This window comes from Heliconius melpomene, chromosome 12 (genome assembly GCF_056956725.1).
Source record: "Heliconius melpomene rosina isolate 202511_hmr_F chromosome 12, ASM5695672v1, whole genome shotgun sequence".
NCBI lineage: Eukaryota > Metazoa > Arthropoda > Insecta > Lepidoptera > Nymphalidae > Heliconius > Heliconius melpomene.
In genome coordinates, this window is record NC_140400.1 from 12,335,914 (window position 1) to 12,360,108 (window position 24,195).

The window sequence follows — 24,195 nt, forward strand, 5'->3', positions numbered from 1 at the left end:
CCTTTACCTCCTTACTAGACCGAGGAAATGAAAAAGGTAAATATTTTAGTCCCTCAAGTGTTAATAGAACCGACAACCTGGCGCGTTGACAGTCACACCCTTGTGATCCTGGGCCGCGACAGCCTCACAGAATCATTTAGTCAGTATCAGTATCTGATAACGAAATACGCCATCATTTTGAAACGGATGAAGATAATATTTTCTTTATGAAAATCCATTACACGGTAGCATCTATAATTAGGAGAGCTTGTTTTCCTTGGTTATGTAGATGGATTCATAATGAGAACGTATATATATATAGGAGTAAACCTTCTATAAGTTTCTCAACAAAAACAATCGCTCGCGGCGTTTATTGTTACAAGCCAGTTAATTATACAGTTATCTTGGTTATATTAATTTTGTTCCGTTCTTGGACCAGCCTGAGCTTATGGTAATCTCCTATCGTTATATGTAGAATTAATGGCAGCTATCATTTAAGGATTTTCGGCATTATGTTAGAGGATTTAAATAGATTCTTAATTTTTTTTTTAAGATATATGGTATGTAAGAAAAAATGAAATCAAAGATTAATATTAGGCGGTTTATTTTTTGTTTTATAAGCGGTTCATTTTAACAAATGACAGGTATTAATTTTATTTAATACATTCCGTATTTCGTTTACGAATAATTCGGAAGTCTAGTAAATATTTATTCGTTAAAAATTCCTTTGTTAAAAATCTCCACAAATTAGGTATTAAAAATATTACATTTTTACATATTTATCGATTTACATATTTTAAATGAAACTCTTTAATCAGGTTTGTCGTATATATTTAATACTATAGATTTTTGGAAACTGAAACAGTAGTCCGTGGTCTACAGGGTGTCTATTCCAGTTAAAGTTTAATTTAAAATATATGCTTTATATTAATAAACGTCACTAGATAATCCTTTTAATATATACTATAGATATATATATCCTAGTACGTAAAATGTTCGTTTGTTACATCAAAGCTTTGGCCGACAGCCGTCTGTTGTGACGCCGAGCGCAGACACTTCAAGTTATTATGCATTGAAACTTGTACAATCAGCAACTGTTTGAATAACTTTGTGAATTTGCTAGCTGTAGCTGTAGCTGTAGCTGTACCCGCGTCCAGGCGAGTAAATTGAAATATTTTAGTCCAGAGTTTATATAGAGGAATATGATTGTAATTTATGCTACGTGGTTTGCGTGTCTACGATTGAAATTCTATTAATTAAGTGTTTGTTGAGAAAAGTATATAAAATCTTGTTAGTATTATGTATTTATATACACAAGTAGTTTTTTTAGGCTTAGTTTTTTAATACTCACTTTTTTATACTAATAGGTAGTTGTATAATAAAACAGTTTCATAGTTTTTTCCAGGAGGTAAGGTAGCCAGATGGAATCTAATGTTAAAACACTCAATTCGCCATTTTCCGCCGAATTTTGGAGGCATTGTATGTTGAGTGGTGGAATTAAACACTGAGCGTTGCCTCGAAACCAGAGGAAAGAAATGAAATTATTAAATATTTCATTTCCTCGAGTGGGCATCGAACCCTTCACACACTTTAAGTCTCTCCGCCACGACTGGCCTAAATTTCATATAGAAATAATTGCCAAATATTTGAATATGATCCCCATCAAAGCCAAGGCTTCCTGCATACCATTTAACGCACGGATTTGTATTCACAATACGCTCGTATCGTATGCGCTGACGAAAAGGAATGTTACAAATTACAATCCATGCTCGTATATTGATATTAATTGTTGGACATAGGACAGGTCCTTTTGGGAGCGAGCGCCAGATTAAAGCGATTCTATGTTGGAATGTCCTTTGTGCCAAGTTCTATGAAACAAAATACCAATTTTAGGTGGATGCTGTTAATATTTTTCCTCTTTGTCCAATATTGGCTATTGCATTGCGTTTATTAGCTAAATTAGACAAATTTTATATTTGGCGTTAAGTTCCGTCTCTCAACACGTAATTCATCCAGAATTTAATGGAGAGTGAAACTAAAAAAAAAGGTAAACAAATTTCAATATCTCGTTAGTCGTATTGTTATAATATTATAGCAAGGTATACATGGGGAACCTACTGAGTATCGTAAAAGTAGGTTCCCGACTCCGAATCCGAACTACATACCGCTGAATTTAGAAATTCTAGATTAATGTTGGACGCAATTCCAATTTTGGCGGCATTAATATACATCTATGAAACGAAATACATAATTTAGATATGCCATTAATATTTTTCTTTTTTGTCAAATATTGGCTTTTCTTATTGCAATTTGATATAAATTTAATTTCTTTTTGATTCAAATGATTTTTCTATAATTTTCAGTGTTTTTTTAAATGTGAACTTTCAACTAATATAACCAAACCAAATAACTGTTGAAATTCATCCATTTCGTCACAGCAAAACAGGCATTCTTTTTTACAATACAAGAGACCACAAATATTAGCCGCCTATAAAATATGCATGCTACTATTCTTTTGTGCTTAAACAGCTGTACATCAAAATTTGGAATGAATAACGTCGTTTTTATTTTTATTGGCAATTAAACAATTAACCCATTTAGTTTTACAAAGGCCTCTCCGAGCCTCCCTTCGTGAGGGAGAAATTTTATACCCATTCAGTATTGTGATAATTTTTAGAATGTTAATTCATTCATAAGATGAAAGACTTTGGTAGATTCACCGCTATTTGGGCTTTGTTGATTGGGTTTGTCCAAAAATTATAGGCGTAAATTTTATATGTAAGTAATTTTTTTATGTGTGTTATTCTTTCTAATATTTATTCGATTATATTTTGATGAAATATTAGGAAAGTAAGGACAAATATGACCATTTTATAAATATATATTTTTTTACTATATAAAAAAAGAAGTGAAATTCAGCTTTCTTTTTTTAATTCCTTTTTACTTTACGCATTGTCTATTCATGCCCACTCTCCGGAGTATAGTTTGTTTTGTACGTGATCTTCCTCTTTTATTTTCAAAGGTCAACTTGAATCTTCTCTTACCGCTCCTTTTATTAAAAAATATATAATGTAATTATTAATTCGTCTCTCTGGCCTTCTGTATAAGCACCTGTATATTTTATTAGACTATATTTTAATGCACATAGTTATAAGATTTCTTTCCTTCTAATTACTTCAAGATAGGCCTTAGTTTCTTATGTAAATATTCCTAGGCTAGCTACGCTCATTACAGAGAAGGCCTAGTGAAATATCATTTATTTTTCTTTATTCATCTTTACAAAGACATTCCATACGTAAGTGTAATATAACATCTAAATAAATAAATAAAATAAAAACACAATTGACTTTTTAAAGTTTATTTAATAAAAATCTCTTTTGACTTGAACACGATCACTAAAATACAGACAGTTAAAGAAATTGTTAACATTGATTATTATTTACTTCGTATCAGTCGAGTAGCTTATAATAAACATATAAAATCATAGCTCGCTGACTTCCAGAACTATTATATAAATATTTACATAAGTTTGACAAACATGCCATTCTGTTTCGAGTGTATTATAATAATTAAGGAAACGTCTTTGCTTCGTTACTTATGCTAGATAGATGAAAAATGAACATTGAAAATTATTTAACGACCACTGTAGGATCAAAATTTTCATGAAAATGATTGAGATGAGTCTAAAATTACGTATAAATCAATTATATTTATATATATTGCCATATAAATGGTATAAAGAATTTATTTTATTATAAGGAAAACCACAAACAAATCTTATACGTAGAAATGATATCAATTAACTTTGGGACCAATGTAAATAGCTTCCGAATTGCTCATCTCGGGCCGAGAAGGATTTATTCAACCTTTATGTAAATATTGTGATGCCCTCGAGCCTCATATTATTTCTAAAAAGCAAAAGACTCTTGATGTTTTATTACAAGACAAAAATAACGTTGCTTATTCAATACGTGACTTTTAATTATACATAATTATTCTTTTTGTACGAAACTGTAATGTCAAATTAATAAATGTGAAACAAATAAATGTAAAACAAATAAATGAAATATTTTTAACAAAAAGTCATTTATTTATTCTTACTTCAATTCAGAATGCGTGAAAGTAATATAAGATTCAAATACATTATACATAGGTAATGTTAATTTGATATGATAAAATTGTAAATTATTTAGAAAAGAAACTTTGTATTAAATTTTAATAAGGAATAAATATTAAAATAATCATTGCGTTTTGATTTTGTACGTGTTATCAACATATTTAAATATTTAAAATCAAGCTGTGTGATATAAGTTCGTATTTAAAATATAAATTTAGTCATTAAGATTATGTAGCATTTCTTTGTAAATACAATACATTGACATAAAATTTATGAGGCCGGCAGTAGTTGGGCAGATTTTCATGTGTTACAAGTAACCTACAAAGCTTCCTAAGACGTCAGGATGTAGAGTCTATAGATATTATAAACTAGCGGACCCGGACGCGGCTACGCCTGCTTGAAATATAAGAATATAATTTCTATAGAAATATAATTTCAGTCTAGATGAAATGCTAAAATTGACTATTATATTTACTTTCATAAGGATAAATATCTAAAATGACGCGGTAACGAACGCGGTTTGTTGTTATTAACATGGCAGAATAAATTGCATGTCAAATTAGAAAGTATTTTAATTTATTAGTATATATGTGTAATGTAATGTTATATAGCCTATAGCACTTCTGAAGAATGCAGCTTTCATACAAAACAAAAACAAAGTAAATCAGACCAGTAGATCCAGAGATCTTAGCGTTCAAACAAACAAACAAACAAACAAACAAACAAACAAACAAACAAACAAACAAACAAACAAACAAACAAACAAACAAACAAACTCTTCCGCTTTATTATATTAGTATAGATGGCAATAGAAATACTAATTTAATATAAAATATATAATTTTTTATATTGATATGAACATGTCATAGATTATTATAATTTATAAATTAAGAATGGATTTTTAATTAATTGTATGAATAATAATGACTCACTTTTTTCTTTCATCCCAACGCCCCAAGAAGCAAATATAAATAGTAACTAACATAATTGCGACAATTTATATATAATAAATGACGTATTTACATACAAATATGATTATAAAATGAGTGCACCATGTGTTTATTTACAAAATGTACATTTATCGTCTAACAACTATCAACAATTACGTGAAAATAACGTTAATATTTAAAAAAGAAACATTTACAAAAAAAAAGAAATGTGTACAATAAATAAAATATTGGACCTTGATTTACAATTTATTTACATTGGTTTTATTGAAGATTTCTTATTAAAATGTATGAAAAGTAAGTAATGCTTAAACTGTCTAACAATGGTACTAAGCTTGGACATATAAAACGCCATTTTAGCTATGAACATGTATAAAATCGGATTCAATCATGTCAGCCTTTTTGTACCTAATATCTACTAAAGATCGATAAGTATAATTAACAACAACATAGTTATCATGTTTCTATGAAACCGGTGTTTTAACAATACAAAATATTAATTAGGCTCTTCTATCACTTCAACGTATACGCCTCTTTTCTAAAGGTTATCAAATTATATATATTTACAATATTAATTTAAGAATTTTAAGTAATGTCTAACTTATACAGATAGTCTTTTAGACACACTGAGAAAATGACACATATCTAGTAAAGTAAGTAGGTCTAAGAGTTAAAATGGAATGTTGAAATAATATTAGAAATTATCTAACTGTCCTTTTAAAATATTTAATTGAAATTAAATGCTTAAATTCTTAATAGTGCTAAATGTAACGACTGGTACAAATTTTGTTGATCTGATGTAAATCCTTAAAAACATTTTTAATTTATATAATTTCTGGTGGATGGATATACAAATGTACTAAGTATATATATTTTTTATTATTTATTTAACACACATTTTATTAAACAATTTCAAATTAAAAATATTTGGTTCTGATTTAAATATTTATTTGATTTTAGTTCCTTAAATGTATGAGGAATGTTATTTAAATAGACAAAGAGTGCATACTGCTGATAGTTTGGGTTAGTGATTCGCGATCTCATAAAGCTATTATAATATTAATGTATTATATTTAAAGAAAACATAAATATAAATATTTATAAAACAATAAAATACCACTTTTATTTGGTTTCTAAGTTATAAAATATATATACTATATATAATATTGGTGTAGAACGGTATAAGAAGCATCAACGAACAAAGATGACCCCTCGAACGATTAATATAGACTTCGTGACAACTGCATCGAAGGTACAAGGTTCATTTCAACAATGTGTACTTAACACGGAATACTTGCATGGTTCGAGCAGTTCACTATTACTGGTTTTTAGTACTTGGATGTTTTTTGGAGGATCTGAAGTCGGGAATTGCGAGGGGGTGCAACCTCTCAGCTTTTTGCTATGGAATCCAACGGCACCACAAGTTTTCCATTGGAGTAGCTGTAACAATAAAAATAGTTTTTTAAGTATGTGAACTACTCTGATGTGTGGATTTTATTTTAAAAGTTAATTTAAAACAAGAAAATCTAGATTATCACGAAAAACGCCGTAAAATTAGAAGTGTTTTACAGGTATTTAATTGCTTATTAACATTTAGAAATAATGATAATATGCTTTTCTATTTGAAATATTATGTACATTTCAAATTTAAAGATGATTTTGTAGTACCTACTATAAATAAATAAATAGATAAGCTATCTTTATTTAACAATTTGATTATTTTATACAATTATTTAAAGATAAGAGAAATATTTTTACAAATTTTACAATCAAATATTTCTTTTCTTATATGTTGTATTTTAATTTCCTGCTCACTTGTCCCCTACCGACCTCGTGTAATATTGCCACCTGTTCACTTCAAAGGCGGAGAAATATAAACAATGGAAAACGTATGTACCTATATAACAATGTGTTTTACAAACATGTGGGTAGGAACAAGAATATTAAATGTAACGCACCCTATTATTTGCGTATATAATTTTTATTTTTTAATTTGAAGTAGAATCTTACTAATACTATAAATGTGAAAGTTTCATGGATTCCACTTTCACACAAAAACCTCTGAACAGATTTAGATTTAACTTTACAGTAATATAGCTTATACATCAGGATAACATATACTCGTAGACTACAATTATTGTAATTTTGTATTGTTTGGCTATAGTATTACAATGATTTTGAGCAGGCGAAGCCGCGTGTGGGTCGTTAGTATAGTATACATATAATATATGTACTTAAATATTAAAGAACATTCACAAATTTTAACCTGTATGGTATAGTAGCCGTTCTGGATTTAGCTCTGCTTGGCCTACACGCTTCATCTGTAACCAAGATACGAACGTTGAAATTCATAATTCAATTTTATAATTCAATATTTGAAAAATTAATATGACAGAGTTATGTTTCTAAACTCATTTCAAAGTTATGCTTGTCGTTTTAAAGCTTAATAGAGCGGAAGTGCATACTATTGTCTCGATTCTTGCCGAACAATACTTATCTTAAGTCGAAGTTGGCAAAAGTAATATCTGCGATACCTTAATGAGAGAACTTTGTGTCGACTTCGTTAATCGTTTTTGACCCAGCCGCAGTGCCGTACTGACTCACTTAGAATTTGAGATACATTTCATAAATATTGAAGCAAGAAAGTTTGAACGTAAAATTAGAAGGTGCTACAATTTAAGGTGAGAATGAAACAAAACAATAAGCGATTAAACTTGGATGTGCAAAATAAATATATGGACGCGCTATAATAAATACGATAAAACTAAAAAAAATATATCAAAATCCTATCCAAAATTAAGTTTTGATTAATATGGTTCTAATAACGAGTTAACTTTTGTACTATTGGCCCTTACCATAAAGCGGCTAACACCGTTGCGAGAGGCACGCATCGCATTTGACGGGCTCCGCACGCCGCTTGGCTTGAGAGCCCTGCGAGCCGGACTTACGCCGGAAAGTGTACCTAACGAGCAGACCTGCAATGAAACGCCGCACCGTTAAAACAAACAAAAACAACAAGCGCGCCCATCTGAACTCAACCGCGAACAGAAGAAGACGAACTATGTCATGTGTGGGTGGTATTTGATTTTGATTATGTGTATTTAAATCAATTATAGTTCTGTATGTTTTGAGCTAAATTCAGAATGTAATTTAAAATAAACGCGATTAATACGGTAATGTTAAAAATGAATAATAAAAAAAAAAATGTGAGTAAATAAAAATATGAAATGGAATATAAAATGGTGGTAGACAATGACAAAGCAGATTCTAGGTTGCAGTGACAGAACATTAATAAAATTTTTAAAAAAACAACTCACCTGTTAATCCCGCTTTATTTATGCTATTCGAACTGGAAAATCCAGATATTTTCTTCCAAGTTTTTTTATTCCAAAATCCACTGGCTTTTGCATCGCCACAACTAGAACTTCGAGGGGATGTTCCATCTCTCGGACAGCGTAAATTACATTCATCGGCACCTAAAATGCGTACACCTGCACCACGAGTTCCATATGCCACTGCAGGTAAGTGGGGGACTGAGCCCGTCGGTTTTCTCCGTAAGCTGCCAACGTAGCTGGCACCACTACTACTTCCACTAAATCCGCTATCTAAATCTGGAGGATTACAGCTAGCCGGCGATAACAATTCGTCCGTCGGACCGACTCTTAACAATTCTTCTATATTGTCTCTATCTTCTGCCCGTTCTGAATCGGGTGATTCACATTCAGGCATTAACATAGCCTCTACGCTGAGATTTAACTCTCCTAAAATTCTTTTATGTCTTGACTCTACCCGCCGTACTTCTTCCTCAACAACACTCCTGTCCAGTGAAACAAGGGATTGCCGTGGACCATACCGATGCTTGGGACAAGTTCGTGAGCCTTCTGTTATTTCTTCATAAATATTTTCTTCTGTACCATATCTTGTTACAAAATTATGTCGAGCTGATCGATCTCGTGGAACACCACCCCTTCCTCGTTGTCTATTAGCTTTTTTAGAAGATGAAGGCATAGACAAATGGTGGTCATAATATGCATATGAATAATCAACAGGCTCAAATCTTTCCATTGTAGCAGCTATATTACTTCGATTCCAAGGTTGTGGTGGAGAGTCTCTAGATAGATTTACAGCAGCGAGACGTGCAGGTAGTATTTCATCAAGATCTCGCGCACATCGCTCGTCAAGTGATTGCGCGCCGTCTCCATCATCTCGTCTATGTTTTCTATGTGGACGTCGAGATGTTTGTAAACGGGGATGCCTTTGGTCACAATCTGAATCGTCATGATTATAATCCGGTGTATGGCTACGATTTAGGTCTGATCTGAGTTTATTGCAATCGATTGTGTGGTGGAAGTTATGTCTGAGACTGTAGCTGGAAGTTCCCTCATAGTCTGACCGGTCGTAGCACGGGCTGTCGTCGGCAGTGCTCGAATGTGGATGGGGACAATCGGCCGCGATGCCGGATTCGGATGATGGATAATCGTGAACCTCGGCTGTCGTAAGAACCCGATCGTCTGGTCGTGCTGGCTCTGAGGCGGCATGACGATGATGAGGTCGAGGTCGACCTGTTTCGCGGCAACTTGCAAATGCTCTCTGAAGCGAAGGTTGGTGTTGGTATCGCCCACAACGAGAGTTGAACACCGCCTCCCCAGATTCGTCGGGGCTGGGCGGCGCACTGCGTGATTCCATGGCTCATCGTCTACTCGCCATTGAGTACCTGCAAGTTAAAAAATATATTTAATACTGGTGCCAAATTAAATTATTAAATTTGTATAGTACAACAATTTATAACGCATTTTTACAGAGGGCAACGAATTCGAAATTGCTTGCTTTGTTATAAGGGTAGGGTAAGTGATCAACAGACACTGACAAACGATATATCATCATCAATCGCTGCGTCATAAATTTAAGCTGCACACAATGTTTATTACTGTTTTTATAAGGATATAATCGTTTACTGTATACATATAATGTTGTTTGTGAAAAAATATTCTTGTTTTATTTAAGTTCAGTCAGATTACGAACTGGATTCGTCGTCGTGATAATTAATAATTAACAATTATAATATTTATTTAATAAATATATGACAATAACAATAATAATATATGTTTTCAAGCACATCGGCAAAATGTTTTCAATCATCAAAACTATTTATATAAAAATTTTTGATGCATCTGAATAATCAACAAGTACAAATATATTATTTATTCATAAATTATTGAAATCTCTGAAAATAATTTAATTATTAAGTAAAATCAAGATGAATGATTTTCAACATTCTCAAAATAAAAATATAAAATTTCATTCATATAGTATTCACGGAAATATGAAACACGTATTCAAAAAGGCAAAAAAAAAGTAATAAATCCATTTTTATCATAACGAAATTCCACATCTGAATTTTATTGCGATTTCGCTAGAAGTTATTGCACGCATTCCAGACCAATTTATTACGATAACAATAATAAGTGTCCGTGAACTAGACAGTGTCGGGGGGTTCGGGGGACTCCCTCGCCGTCGCCATGACAACAGGGGAGTTCCCGCGGTATCAGTCGCTCCCGTCCGATATTCTTTGCATCTAAATCATCATCAACGCTGGGAAGACTCGTAAAGGTCCGATGGTGACCATCCGGACAGCAATTTGTTACGCAATTGCATCGCCCCAAGATAGTCCCCAATTGCGTATTAAGTCGTCTTTCCAACGCAATTCTTGTTCTTTATATGTTTGGGGGAAATCGTTAATAGCGTTGGCTTAATACCTCCTGTTTGTTTTTCGTCCTGGCGGCTTACACTGTGGACAGTTCCATTAATTTTTCTTTATATGCTTTTTGTCTGCGGTGGAGTGTTTTAGTTTTATTTATAATTCTTGGAATGCTACAGGTTTTATTAACTTCTATTATGTTTAGTGTATTCATTGTTATCATGATAACACATTTCTTTTTGTATTTTAAATTTAAATATTCTTTTAGAAAATTATGCTTTTATTTTATTTTACTAAATTAGAGCTATTCTTCTACATAAAGAGTGTATCAATTAATTAAAAAGGAATAAGAATAATTAAACAATTATTCCTGCCGCAAATTACAATTCACGAATAAATAACGTGTAAATGTAAAGCTTAGTTAAATTTATGGTATACATTATTTGAATCGTGATATCAGCACATTTGATCCCCTCAGCACCCCTCGCCTTACGTGTTAGGTGTGAGGGTAAAAAATCATGCAACATTGCCTTGGGTGGCATAATTGCAATCAATTCCGTGTTATTTAACATTTAACAAAATTGTAACTGGGTGTTCGCCTCATAATTTACGAATTATATTATGTTTTTTTGTTGAGACGCTCTAGATTTTATATTGTTTTTTTTTCAGATTCACGCTTTATCCTGTATGTGGTGGGGTGGGCAGTGGGAGCTAAGTGTTAAGACACTTCGCTCCCTCCTTTCTCCCGAATTTTGCAGGTGTGTTGAGCAAGAACTCATCAGCCGCTTTTTTTCCTCAAAATCGATTTTTTATAATTATAAGGATTGATAAGTGAAAATGTATGGAATTAACATCAAATGTACATATTATTCATTACTTTGTTAAGGCCTTTAGTGTAAATGAAAGGTTGAGTCGTTTTTTGTAATTGAAGCAAAAAAATATTAGTTTTCTTTAAATTAAACATTATTACTATTGTATAAGGTTTAATAACAATACCTATGCCTATTTTTCTACAGTTAAGCGCTTTCTTGCTAGACAAATATTTTTATCCAATTATTTTGCTCCATAGTGATAATCAAATATTAGATACTATTTTCTCAAGAAAATATATTGTACTATGAGCTATAAGAATTATAAAAAGAAAGTATTATGAAGTAATATATTTTTTTTATCTTATCTTGAATTTAAATTGTTCTTGAACAATGATACGAGTCCAAAAATCTCATTTCAGGGGTTGGTGAGAAAAGGGCTATATATATAATCTAGCAACGCATCATTTACGTTTTCTACTTACTGCGTACACACATTGTGTGTTGGGTAACGGAGCTTAACGCCGCCGTTTGTCAAAGTAAACAGAGGGATCCCTTACATTTTTAATACCTATAGACCGCATCGAAGCCAATCGTATGAAATGAACAAATATACTACAAAATAATTTAATACTGTAATACATTAACTCAAAATTAGTTGACCACGTTTTTACAACTAGTCTTGCCACAAATGTCTCGCCATTATAATACTATAACCATCCATCATGGAGATAAGATAACAAGTGTTTTTTCTATGCACCCCTCGTTTGTGTTTTAGACCCCATAGTAGGTATTTGGTACACATGTGTGTTCCATACTTTTATGGAATTTAATATATTCGAGAATGTGAGGTAGCGCATAATTTTATTAGTCAAAGCCGCATGATTTTTATGAACGCGTATAAAATTTTATGAAATGCTTATGTTTCATTACTTATAAATATAAAACATTTTTGATAGCCTATCAACCAAATAAAAATGTATGTATATAGATAATAATATAAATTTTATATAGCTAATACTAAATATTGATTTGAGATCATTCGCGGCCTACGGGCTCAATCGTGTGAATGTAAATGCGACAGGTTATGGGTTCAATTCTCAGTCAAACAAATTATATATTTCATTTGTTCGCTCTGGTGTTTAGCACCAATCAACCCGCAATGTCTACAGATGAACACGGAGAGTCCTAACTCTAGGTTCTCCGTGTTTTCCCTATTGTGTGTGGGATACAGCGTGAAGCTAAAATAAATAAAAATAATATATAGTAACCATAAAAATAAACGCCCTTTTGAACTACAATAGATCCCATCAATTTAAACCTACATAAACAACTAACCAGTGAATTATACGCGGTTCACTAACTGCGTCAATAAACTGTTATTGACAAATGTACGAAGAAGCAGTTAATTTAGTACTAAAATGCTATTTAGGGCTGCACAGCAGAAAACCATTAAGTGTTTGTGGAGATACCAATGTTTTACTGCTAAGAGAATTGTTAATAAAATGCGCGAAAATAACAAACCCGTAAAGAAAATGGACTCCGTATTGCATACAATTAGGATATTCTTGGAGTTGGACGTTGAACAGATATCAATTTGCTAAATATAGTAAGGCAATGAATACGATATTTGCATTAACTATATCTAGATTTAGTTCTTGAGGTCGTTGTAGCTCAGTGGAACAGTATTAGGCTGTACGCGATGGTTGTGAATTCTATTATATTTTTCATAAAAATGTAGCAATTTTCATAAAAAAAATAATAACTATAAATATTTGAAATAATTATTTATATTTGATTTAGAATAATGAAATATTATGAATTCTTTTAATGTCCAATTTAAAAGAAAACCAATAGGGTATTTAGACTTCAATGATTTATTGAAATTATTATACGAAATGAGGATTATAAAGGATATCAATGTTTTATTACATTGGACCCTTGTCGAAATAAGTAACGGGGGATTAGCCATAGCATCACCATTAAGACAGAAGAATAAAATGTATAAATAAATAGCATGTTTTCAATATATTTAAAAAAAACGAATTATTTTCTCAGAAATACATAATACGTAGCAAATGTAGAATATATTATTGTATTTTTATTGTGTTCTTTAAAAAAATGCCATTGTGTGTTTACCATCCCTAAGCACGGGAAATAAAATATTCAAAAATCAGCTTCACGGTGCATCCCGCACACAGCGGGGAAAGCAGAGGGATCCTAGTGTTAAGACACTCCGTTCCTCACTTTCCGCCCTATTCTGTAGGCTTTGTGTGTTGAGTGGCAGAACTCAACGTCGCTAAAATAAATAAAATATTTAATATTTTCATAATAAAAAAAAAATTGACCAATTCGAAGATTTGGATCGGACCCATATTGTCCCCACTGTGCCATGACTGTTTCGTATTGTATTTTCTTAATAAAATAACAATCTAATCGATTAATGTGAATTAAAATTTACTTGATAGTTAAGACAAACATATGAACGAAAGTAAAACATGAAACAGCGTTTTAAATCCCATTATTCCTACACATGAATTGCTTTTATGCGATGTTTATAACTTTTCATGTCAAAGTTTAAAAAATAGACTATACTCCTATTATGAACTTAGTGATTATGAAATGTAGAATTCTAGGTTAGTTTGCTTCACAATTTCATGTCCATTAAATAAATGACTTAAGTATTTTTGTTTAATTTTAATTATTAAAAACAATATTTTGTAATTTTAGACGCGAGTAATAATTATAAAATGCTAGGTGTAATTATAAGCGTATAGGTAGATATTATTTACTTATAATAATATGGTACGTATATTGTAAACAGAAATGTATTTTACAGTATTTTACCCTAGTTATTCTATGATTTTTGTAAGAACGACTAAAATGTGTTTTTAAATATAGCGAAGCTTTCCAATTTTAATGTATTCTCTTACTGAGACCCCGTTTCTATTCGTTGAATTCTTTTGTATTATGAAATATGGTTATGTTAAACAATTATTACTATACAAGTAATAAAATAAAAGATCTCGAGAGCTTTCGAAAACTTAAAATAGCTAAAGCTTACACATATAATATTTATTATACCTAGTTTTAATATGTAGTTTTCGGCTATATCATTAACTACAAATTTCATTTCAAATAGGAGGAATAAATTACTTTCATTCTCTCCGCGTTCTGGTACCAAGAAAAAGCGCTGTGATGAGTTTCGCCACTCAACACACAGCCTCAGTTACGGCGGCACTAAGAGTTTTAAAACTAGGTACTAGGTAGGTCTGTCTACCGTAGTCGTTTTTATCAATTCTCTTACAAAGTATTCTGCCAAATTCTTGCAATGCCTAAAAGAATTACAATCTAATAAAGTAAAATCGAAAAGCAATCCCAAAAAAATTGGCTTAAACAACCGCAGATGTCGAAACAAATGTAAACATCTTGTTATTTCACCTAAACGTATCCAATAAAACGACGATACTAAAATCGTGAATATTTCTAAGTGAAAATTTGCTGAGGAAACGGCCCGGCGAATTGGCTACCAGCCTATAAAATGTAATGTCACATTCATTTGCAATTCCAGAGTCCTCAGCCTGTATTATGTCTAATAAAATTTACATATTTAAATTAAACAGAGAAATAACAAGATACTATGGCCATCACGAGGTTGGATTACTTGGAATATGCATTTCGTTTGTCAAATACTCTAATCTTCACAATTATAAGACTATTTTGGAATCTATTTAATAATAAAGTTGGAGCGCATCTATGTTATTTTACTAAAGAATTAAATCTTGTATTAATTCTTTAGTAACACAATATGGATGACAATAACTATTTTTCAAATATTATATTAAAATATCTTAACAACCTTATCAAATTCTAAGAAAAGCTAATTTTCAAAGTAGGAAAAGTAAGAAAAGTCAGAAAACTGTTACTAATTACCAGGACGATGAGAAAAAGTATTATATATTTCTTTCCTCTGTGTCCTGAGTGGGAATCAAACCCACGCGCAGTGTTAACAATCGCACGCGACGGCCTCTGCAATCTTTATAGAAAAACATAATTCATTCATAAGTAAATAGGCCATCAGAACAATGAGACATCATCTGACTGCAAACGCTCAATGACTGTGGGTTCGATCTCTACTCGGGGTAATGTACTATTTTCATTATTTCGCTCATATCAAGAAAGAGCGGCGTTAAGTTCCGCCATTTCGTGCGAAAAGTGAAAAATGCAGTATATTTAGTTCTTTCACCCTGCATATAGCAGCGGGACAAAACGTGAAGCTAAAAAAAGAGTAATGTATAAGGCACTAATTTTAATAAATTTAGACATATTATATTACGTACATCGGCCTGTCTAGACACATATTAAGTATAATTATACAATCCAAAATTTGAACAAAGAGATTTTTGAAAGTTTGTATATCATTTACATGAGCCACATCAGAGATTAAAATCAAATACAAAATGGACGCTCGATCCAAATACATGTATGAAAGATAAATCAGTGTTTATATGCATCCGATGATATCGTCCACATGTCCACGTCCAACACGCGTGACCTTTTCCATCAATCAGTCTACTATGATAATGCAGTACATAACTATCAGATAATTAATTATTTAAATCTAGGACTAAACTTAAAATTGAAATTTGGAATAAATGTAAATATTTATAAACATGAATAATGTTTGTATATATCTAAATTTTTTTTGCATCACGTTGTATCCCGCACATAGCATAGGGTAGGCAGAGGGAACCTTGTGTTAAGACACATCGTTCTCCATTTTCCGGTGGATTCTGGAGGCTTTGCGTGTTGAGTGGCGGCCTTAACGCCTCGTTTTGCTTTGACACCAGAGGAAACAATTGATAATATTAAATATTTCATATTCTCAAAGTAAAGGTCTTTACTACTCGTTATGAACACAAAGGCACGTATATATCGCTTTCAAGTCCGAGATCAATCTTGAGATGACGTTTCCTTTCGTAGATATGTAATTTATGAATGAAACCGGCATTTTAAGATCTATTTCAAACTTGTCTATAAAATAAAATGTGAATAATATACATATGTATTTTAACAAAATAACGATGGCCGTAAATATAGCAAAATAATTTTCTATTGCATTGTACAAGTATCAGCTTGAGATCGTTCGACCTATATATAAACTCAAATTGAGATCGCTCGATGTTTCCCAAAATAACACCACTCTAATATTATAAAGTAAAGCAAGTGAATTTTCATAACAAATAATAAATACCAAGGAAATATTTATTGTAATACTTTCTTAGAAAATAAATATTGGTAAACAGTAAATTATATTGACGATTTTATGACAGCCTATGTATATCGCAATGCTTCACAGTTATTGTAAGTTTAGATGCTTATATATATTTTATTAAAGATATAAAACTTGTATTGTTTCGTTGGAGTGTAGTAAAAATAATGTATAACGGATTTGGAGCAAAAAGCTATTTAAATAAATCTAAATATAATTTTTAAGATTCAATTAGTTATAAATTTAGCAGAATATAATTTAATAAAATTGTGATTAATTAAGACTAGGATGATTTTTGCAAGCATTTACTTATATAGATATTAAAATAACAGGGTAAACGTTACCTACATTAAAAAAGCTGCATTCCCCAGAGTGCGATTTGAATTCGTGACCATATCAGTCACGTGTCACTGACGACAACTAACTTTATAATAGTAGCTTCGAGTATAACTAAATATATTAGAAATTTAGTAATTGCCAACTTTAGCAACTAGAGAACTAATAATATTATATGTTTAAATTTTCAACGTTGCTCTTTCGTTTCACTCCTGGGGAAATATATAGCTAAAAGGTTTCATATTTGTACGACAAACTTTGTTAGCTAATTATTATGCGTTTCACATATTTTGGAAGTTAATGGAGTGGAGAGATGTGATGATAAACCTTTATTTTTGTTATTTTATATCACTTTTAAGCAAACATTATAGTTATTGACACATTTTGATGGTTATGGATTCGATTTCCACTCGAGGAAATGAAATATTTATTATTTTTATTTCCACGCTCTAGTAACCAGGCAAATACAATACCTTCAGAATTAGGCGGAATGTGGAGAACGAAAGTATGTTAATGGGAACCACTCCACCTTGTTGTACGCGGTATTGTATATTTTCTTTTCAATTTTATTAAATTAAAATATTATATTCTAAAAAAAACGTATAAAAATAGTAACAATATATGTATTTATTTATTTGTATACTAAAAACAATTACACAAATACATACAAAACATATAAAAAAAATGAGACACTCGTATCAAATGTCGAACGTAACGTATATTTGTAGGGTATGTTAAGTGAGGTCGGCCATTATGCGGATACAGGAGTGCCCGGTGACATACGATTTCACATTACACCAGTTTTACAAGTCACCTGTGCTAATGAACCCACTCACCCGAATGAGCTCGGCTTAGGAAATTAATGTTTTATGCTGACTCTTTTCTATGAAAGCGTGAATAACTGAATACATTTTAAATAAGTAAAGTGTGGGTATCCTGATAATATTATAAATATTCTTGTGAGGACAGATAGTTGTTCGCTTTCACGCAAAAACTACTGAATTGATTTAGGTGAAACTTTACATTAATATAGCTTATATATCAGAACAAAACATAGGCTACAATTTATGTATAAATGTTGATTATTATAATAATAAGTTTAAGTGGGCGAAGCTGCGTTAGGGCCGCTAGTGTGGAATAATTAGTATAGCCCATATTTTATTTATATAATATTTTTTATGATATTTCAAACGTTCGAATTTAAGAATTAGTAAGCAACGTAAAATTAGAATCTTCGACAAGGACCTACGATAACCACTTCAATCATCCCGCAAATTTTTATGTTTTTGTTTTTGTAGGCGGTTATTTTAATATAATCATGAAGGGTACTGTTCCCAGCACCGGAGAAGAATTTTTCCGTAAAATTTAGACGAAATTGAAAATAATAACTTAATAATAGAGAGTAATTTCGGAAAGGCGCGCGGCAACCCGACCGCAGCCCCTAAAATAGTATCAATTCTAACAACGTAGGTTAGATGTAATGAAATTATGTCCCCCAAAGGGCTTCCTTCCCCAATGGACTGCGAAGTTACGGGAAATCAGGTCAGCTTTGTCATTTCTCGTGAATGTACACGGGACTTATGACGAATAGAAATTCGTAACGAACCCTTGTCACAAATTATGCAAGGATATCCTTAATATTTTACATATTATAATAAACTAAATCCACTTATGATAGCAGCTTGATAACTTTGAGGATATATATTTAGCTTTCAAAGTGATAAGCTTTTAATATTTAGATTTAGATCTTAATATTTAAATTTTTTTTATCTTTAATTCCAAGATGTGTAATGGGGTTATTTGCTTTTTATCATATCTATATTTAAAGATACCTCGTAAAAAATATTAAAAGATTAATATTTTTTTATTGTCTTCAAATTTTTTACTATTATATCAAATTCACAGATATTATTATCCTCTAGACGAATATTAAATATAATTTGCATTCTAATATTAAATTCCAAAACTTCTTTATAACCAAAAATATAAGACGGTCGCGCCGTAGAGCGTCTGATTATAAACGCGATAGTATTGGGGTTCGGCCCCACTTGGAGGTTTCCTGTGGTAGAACAAGTGCAATGTTCCGAAAATTATGATGGGGACAGAGTGTCGTCTCTGTATATCCTGCTATGTAGAAAAAGGGGTGAAGCTGCAAAAAAAAACTAAAATCAGAAATTAAATTAATTAAAAAATGTTTAGCTAATTTCCATGATATCACCATGAGATTGACAAGAAAATTGTAATGCGCCCAAAATCATTAAATTCATTGACAGCTATAATTACGCTCACAACCCGAATAGAGAAACTTAATTTAAACTTTTGCGAAGTTTTTGTTATATTCCCTGCCAGTAAAATTGTTCGAATACTTCGGTGATTGACTAATTAGATTTGTTTACTATATTAATTAAGATAATTATGTTTTATATTTATATTTTAATTAAAGTTAATATACTTCAGAAACATATTTGTAATCTTTGGTAATATTTTTTCGTCAAAAGCTTTATTTTTTAGCTCTATATTTTTATAATAGGGCGAAGATTTTATAAAAATATATTAAAAAATATATGTACTTAATTAGCTTAACTTATATAAAAGCAAACTCGACCGTCGAAATTAAATTAAAATGTCTATATTTTTTAATTGTCTTTATATATTTTTTTAATGATTCATTCATTTCCCAGCTCTGGTGAATTAAAGCGTATCTAGTATACTGTCAACAAATGGAAATCGAACTCGTATCCCTCGAGCTGAGAGCCAATATTTATTCATTTTCTGAAGTGTCATTAACTGAAAGAAAAATGGTGAGCATCACTAACTTGGAGCAGTTTACGAAGCTGGCCAAAACTCGTCAAGTCACCAAACAAATGATCACGGTTAGTTTTTCTGGAAACCGTACATGGTTACGTTCCACCTTATTAATCGTTAAATGAAATTGCAAAATTATTTAGGAACTTTTATTCGATCATTTATTTTAGAAGTTTATACTGACAGAAATCGATAAACCAAAAAGTCGTTAAGTATTATTTATATTTTACTATAGTTGTACATTTATACTTTACCAGGATGTCACAATGACAATGAAGAAGATCGTGCTGAGGCTTTAATTAAAAAAAAAACACGAATTCTCCAAACGCTAAAACTAAATAAGTGTAAGTAAATATACAAAGAACTCTTTTAATAAATTTCTTTCTTTTTCTTTTTTTTTGAAATAATGAGTGAAAAAAAACGTAATGTATACAATGAATATGTAAAGCCAAAATATAAAGCAATTTTATTAAATTATTATTTTAGTTGTGGTTACTTACGTGGTTTTGTAAGTGAATGCATCAATCTTATTCCCATCCACTTTATGTCAACATCAAATTTTGATACTACCATGATTGATGGCCGGTTTGCGTAGCGTGTAGAAACTCAACACTACGAGTATATAGAACTATGAAATTATTGCTAAGAAACCATAACCTAACGTACTAGAAAAAGTAAATTATATTTACTATTAAAAACGGCCAGAGAAGAGAATGCAGAGGGAATCTAATGTTAGGATACTCCGTTCCCTATTTTCCTGCAAATTCGGAAAGCTTTGCGTGTTGAATGGTGGAACTTAACGCCGCGTCTTGTCTCACATTATGTGCAAAATATAGCGTGAAGCTAAAAAAATTAAAGAATAATATATGATCATTGAATCCATATGGATGTGTATCGACCGGTTATAAAAGTATTCCTTTGAAACACAAATAATAGGTTAGGAACTTCTTTTTGTAATAAAGAAGCGATTAATTATTGATGCTTTAAAAGCTATTCATGCTAAAAAAGCCGTAAAATTAATATCCTAGTATTTAGACACGAGTATATATCTACTATGTATACAAATCATCCTGAGGTCCTCGTGGCGCAGGGAGACAAGGGTGTGACTGTAACGCTATGGTCATAGGTTCAATCAACATTCGGGGGAATTCATTTCATTTCTTGGTGGGCATCAAGGCAATAAACCCGACGTAAAGTTCCCCCACTCAACACGAAAAATTTGGCGGAAAGTGGGGAACGGAGAGTCTTAACATTAGGTTCCCTTTGCCTACCCTACTGTGTGCGGGATACAGCAGTAAGCTGATTTTTAATTTTAATTTTTACTTTACAAATCATCGTTTATAAATCGTAGACTTTAAAGAGTGAAAATAAAAATAAACTGTGCAGTATCCCGTCAGCATTCCCGGCGGCTAGCGCGACAACGTAAAACGAAGAAATAATTTATTTCACGACTACAAATACTTAAGATAGAACGGTTTAAGAATTGCACATTGTTAAAGCTGACAAAAACTGTAAGGAATTTGTACAATTATTAAAATGTTTCTGAATTTATTTTAATAAAGCTTATTCTAGTTATTGTTTTACTTCTTTAATAAAAAAGATTGTATTATAATCTTACACTAGTGTACTTATAAGCGTCCCTCATTTTCCGGGAAATTCTGTAGAAATCGAGTGTTGAATGTCGGCACTTAACGCCGCACTTTGCCTCGAAACCAGAGCGAAGAAATGGAAATATTAGATATTTCATTTCCTCGAGAAAGAATCGAATCCGCGACCTGTCGCATTTACAGTCACACTTTGTCACGACTGGCCCTTATTAATGTGTAATTTAAATATTGATAAACGTTCAGAAAACATATTCGTATTAAAAACAATTCAACAAACAGCACGTCTTGTGATGGACAAACACACAGTATAAAATCCACAAACCCGTCGAACGTTTAATGTCGGTACTTAAGTAATATCTCAAGCGAGGCCGTATAAGTGCAAATAATTATACCGCCAGTCATTTTCACTTCTTATTTTAACTTAAACTGGGTTCTTTTGATGGCATGGACTTATTATGAACTGAAATTACCGTTAAAATAAACCGTTACTTTTTACAATACTTATATTATTTTACATAAACAATGTTCCTATTTATCTGTTTTCATTTTTTTTTCTACAAAAACAAATCTAGATATCGCACCCGTAGACATCAATTTAGCGTAATGCTTATCTAGTCTTTAAAGAAATACTTATAAGCATTTTCTTTTTTAAACAATAATACTGATAAATAATTATTTATCTAATTTCTACATATTATTAAAAGTAAACTAAAATATATAACGATCTCATATTAAAAATTATTTTTACGATCATCACTTCTAGAAAATTGTGTAGAAACATATATATAATCTATATATATAAAAGGACTTGTCCTCACTGACTGAGGTAAGACGCACGCACAGCCGTAACCGCTGTGCGTAGAAACGTTAAATTTGGACAGATGTTTACTTTCGTAATCTGGACATCCACTAAGAAGGGATTTTGAAAAATTTTAACCCTAAAGGAGTGAAATAGGGGTTCAAAGTTTGTATGGAAAAAAAAATTAAATCGGCGCCGATTTTTATAAAATTTAAAATTTAGATTTTTAAAAGTATTTAATTGAACACGTGATTCATCGTTTTCTAGAATTCTCCCCTAAGGGTGCAAATAAGGGGTTGAAACTTGGGGGCAAAAAGTCTTAAATCGCCACCGATTTGTATAAAATTTGAAATTTAGACTCTTAAAAATATTTCATTGAACACATGTTTCATGGGTTATTACAATTCACCCCTAAATACGCAAGCGAAGCTGCGCGCGTCCGCTAGTATATATATAGTTGGCTCAAAGGCGTGCAGACCACGCGATTTGTTCAAAAATTAGCGTCTCATGAAATTTAATGTTGAAATCGCTTGAAAAGTTGCCAAAGTTTCAGAAAATGTTAACTAAGTGCAATATAAAAGTGTAACTGCTTTTCCATTAATTGGCACGAGAACATTTGTGTCGTCGTTTGATATTATATAGGTATCTCTATTTCTGTATTTGGTTCGAATACCACTTGGGTATGTAGTTAATTTAAGGTTTGTTATTAATATAATAAACGGAAATTCCATTTAAATGATAAGAGAAAACTTCTGTCTTCTTTTGTAGAAAAGGAATAGAAGAAACTCCTGATTATACTTTAAAGAGAAATTTTCTTTTGTGTACAGTGTACACATTTGCAAGTTTACCTTGGAACCGGATGTAAATGGTACAAGTATAACAAAATCATTTGAATTTTATTTCTTAACGGTAACATTTCTGGATATAAGAACAAATTAACTAACCTGGCTATTTATATTAACCTTGGTAGATGTATTAGAATATTTTATTTTTGAATTATTAAATTTAAGTGATTTTCTGTTAAAAGAGAGTACGTGAGTGTAACACGACGAGTAAAGTGTTTAACAGAGTAGGCAGAGGAAGCCTAGTACACTTCCGATCTACATAAGATCTACATCTAGAATATTAAATATTTCCTTCCTCCGTATAGAAATTGAACCCGCAACCTCCATGTTACAGTCACACACTTGTACCCGAACTCAGTTAAATGACTGTCATTATAATAATATAACCTAATAACTACATTCAGCTTCATCATGATATACAGAAGTACAATAGACAGATAATTGTACAGTACTTATTACAGCACTTAGTGTAGGCAGGGAGATATAGCTGTCACAATGCGTAGGCAACTAGGGACCATTGATAGGTAAATCAATCGCCTACGCCCAGGATCTACGGAGTATTGTCTTTATAAACATGACAGATAGTGGAAGGTAACATGGTAAATTTGCACGGTGTTCGTGTCATATTTTTAAAATTGACATTTTGACTGTATTTTTATTACTTTTATTTATTGTAGATAAAAAACAAGAGAAAAAATAGAGAAATGGAAGTAAGGATTAGTAATGAGTAATTAATATTCTAAAGTTTTTGTAACATTCTATAAAATAAAAACATCACAAAAATTAGAAATAACAGAATAGCCTCGTTCATTTCACAATAAACCCGCACTGTCCCCCATTCAAAGCAAATACTTATTTAATAAATTCAGTTCGTGAATATCGCCAAGTCAATTGCAAACAGTGGGACGAAAATGTTATGTAAACATCAGGAGTATCAGCTCCTGGCCCCGGGTCGACCTACTGAATAAATAACGCCAGCGA

General features: G+C 31.5%; 1 protein-coding gene across 5 annotated transcripts in view; it reads right to left on the reverse strand.

Annotated features, from left to right (window-relative positions):
* Window positions 1–3,321: 3,321 nt before the first annotated feature.
* The window catches only part of LOC146533923 (uncharacterized), a 90,805-nt gene continuing 69,931 nt past the window's right edge, over window positions 3,322–24,195 (reverse strand). For 2 of the 5 annotated variants that reach the window (XR_014878600.1, XR_014878599.1), the window contains 4 exons: window positions 8,361–9,757; window positions 7,899–8,018; window positions 7,310–7,364; window positions 3,322–6,483 (listed from right to left, as the gene is read on the reverse strand). Coding sequence is in view for 3 of the 5 variants with exons in the window: in XM_085195320.1 (XP_085051446.1) it covers window positions 7,909–8,018; window positions 8,361–9,729 (1,479 nt within the window). In the remaining 2 variants the exon portion in view is untranslated. The remainder of the gene's footprint in view (window positions 6,484–7,309; window positions 7,365–7,898; window positions 8,019–8,360; window positions 9,758–24,195) is intronic. The other 3 variants (XM_085195321.1, XM_085195320.1, XM_085195322.1) reach the window with 3 other exon arrangements.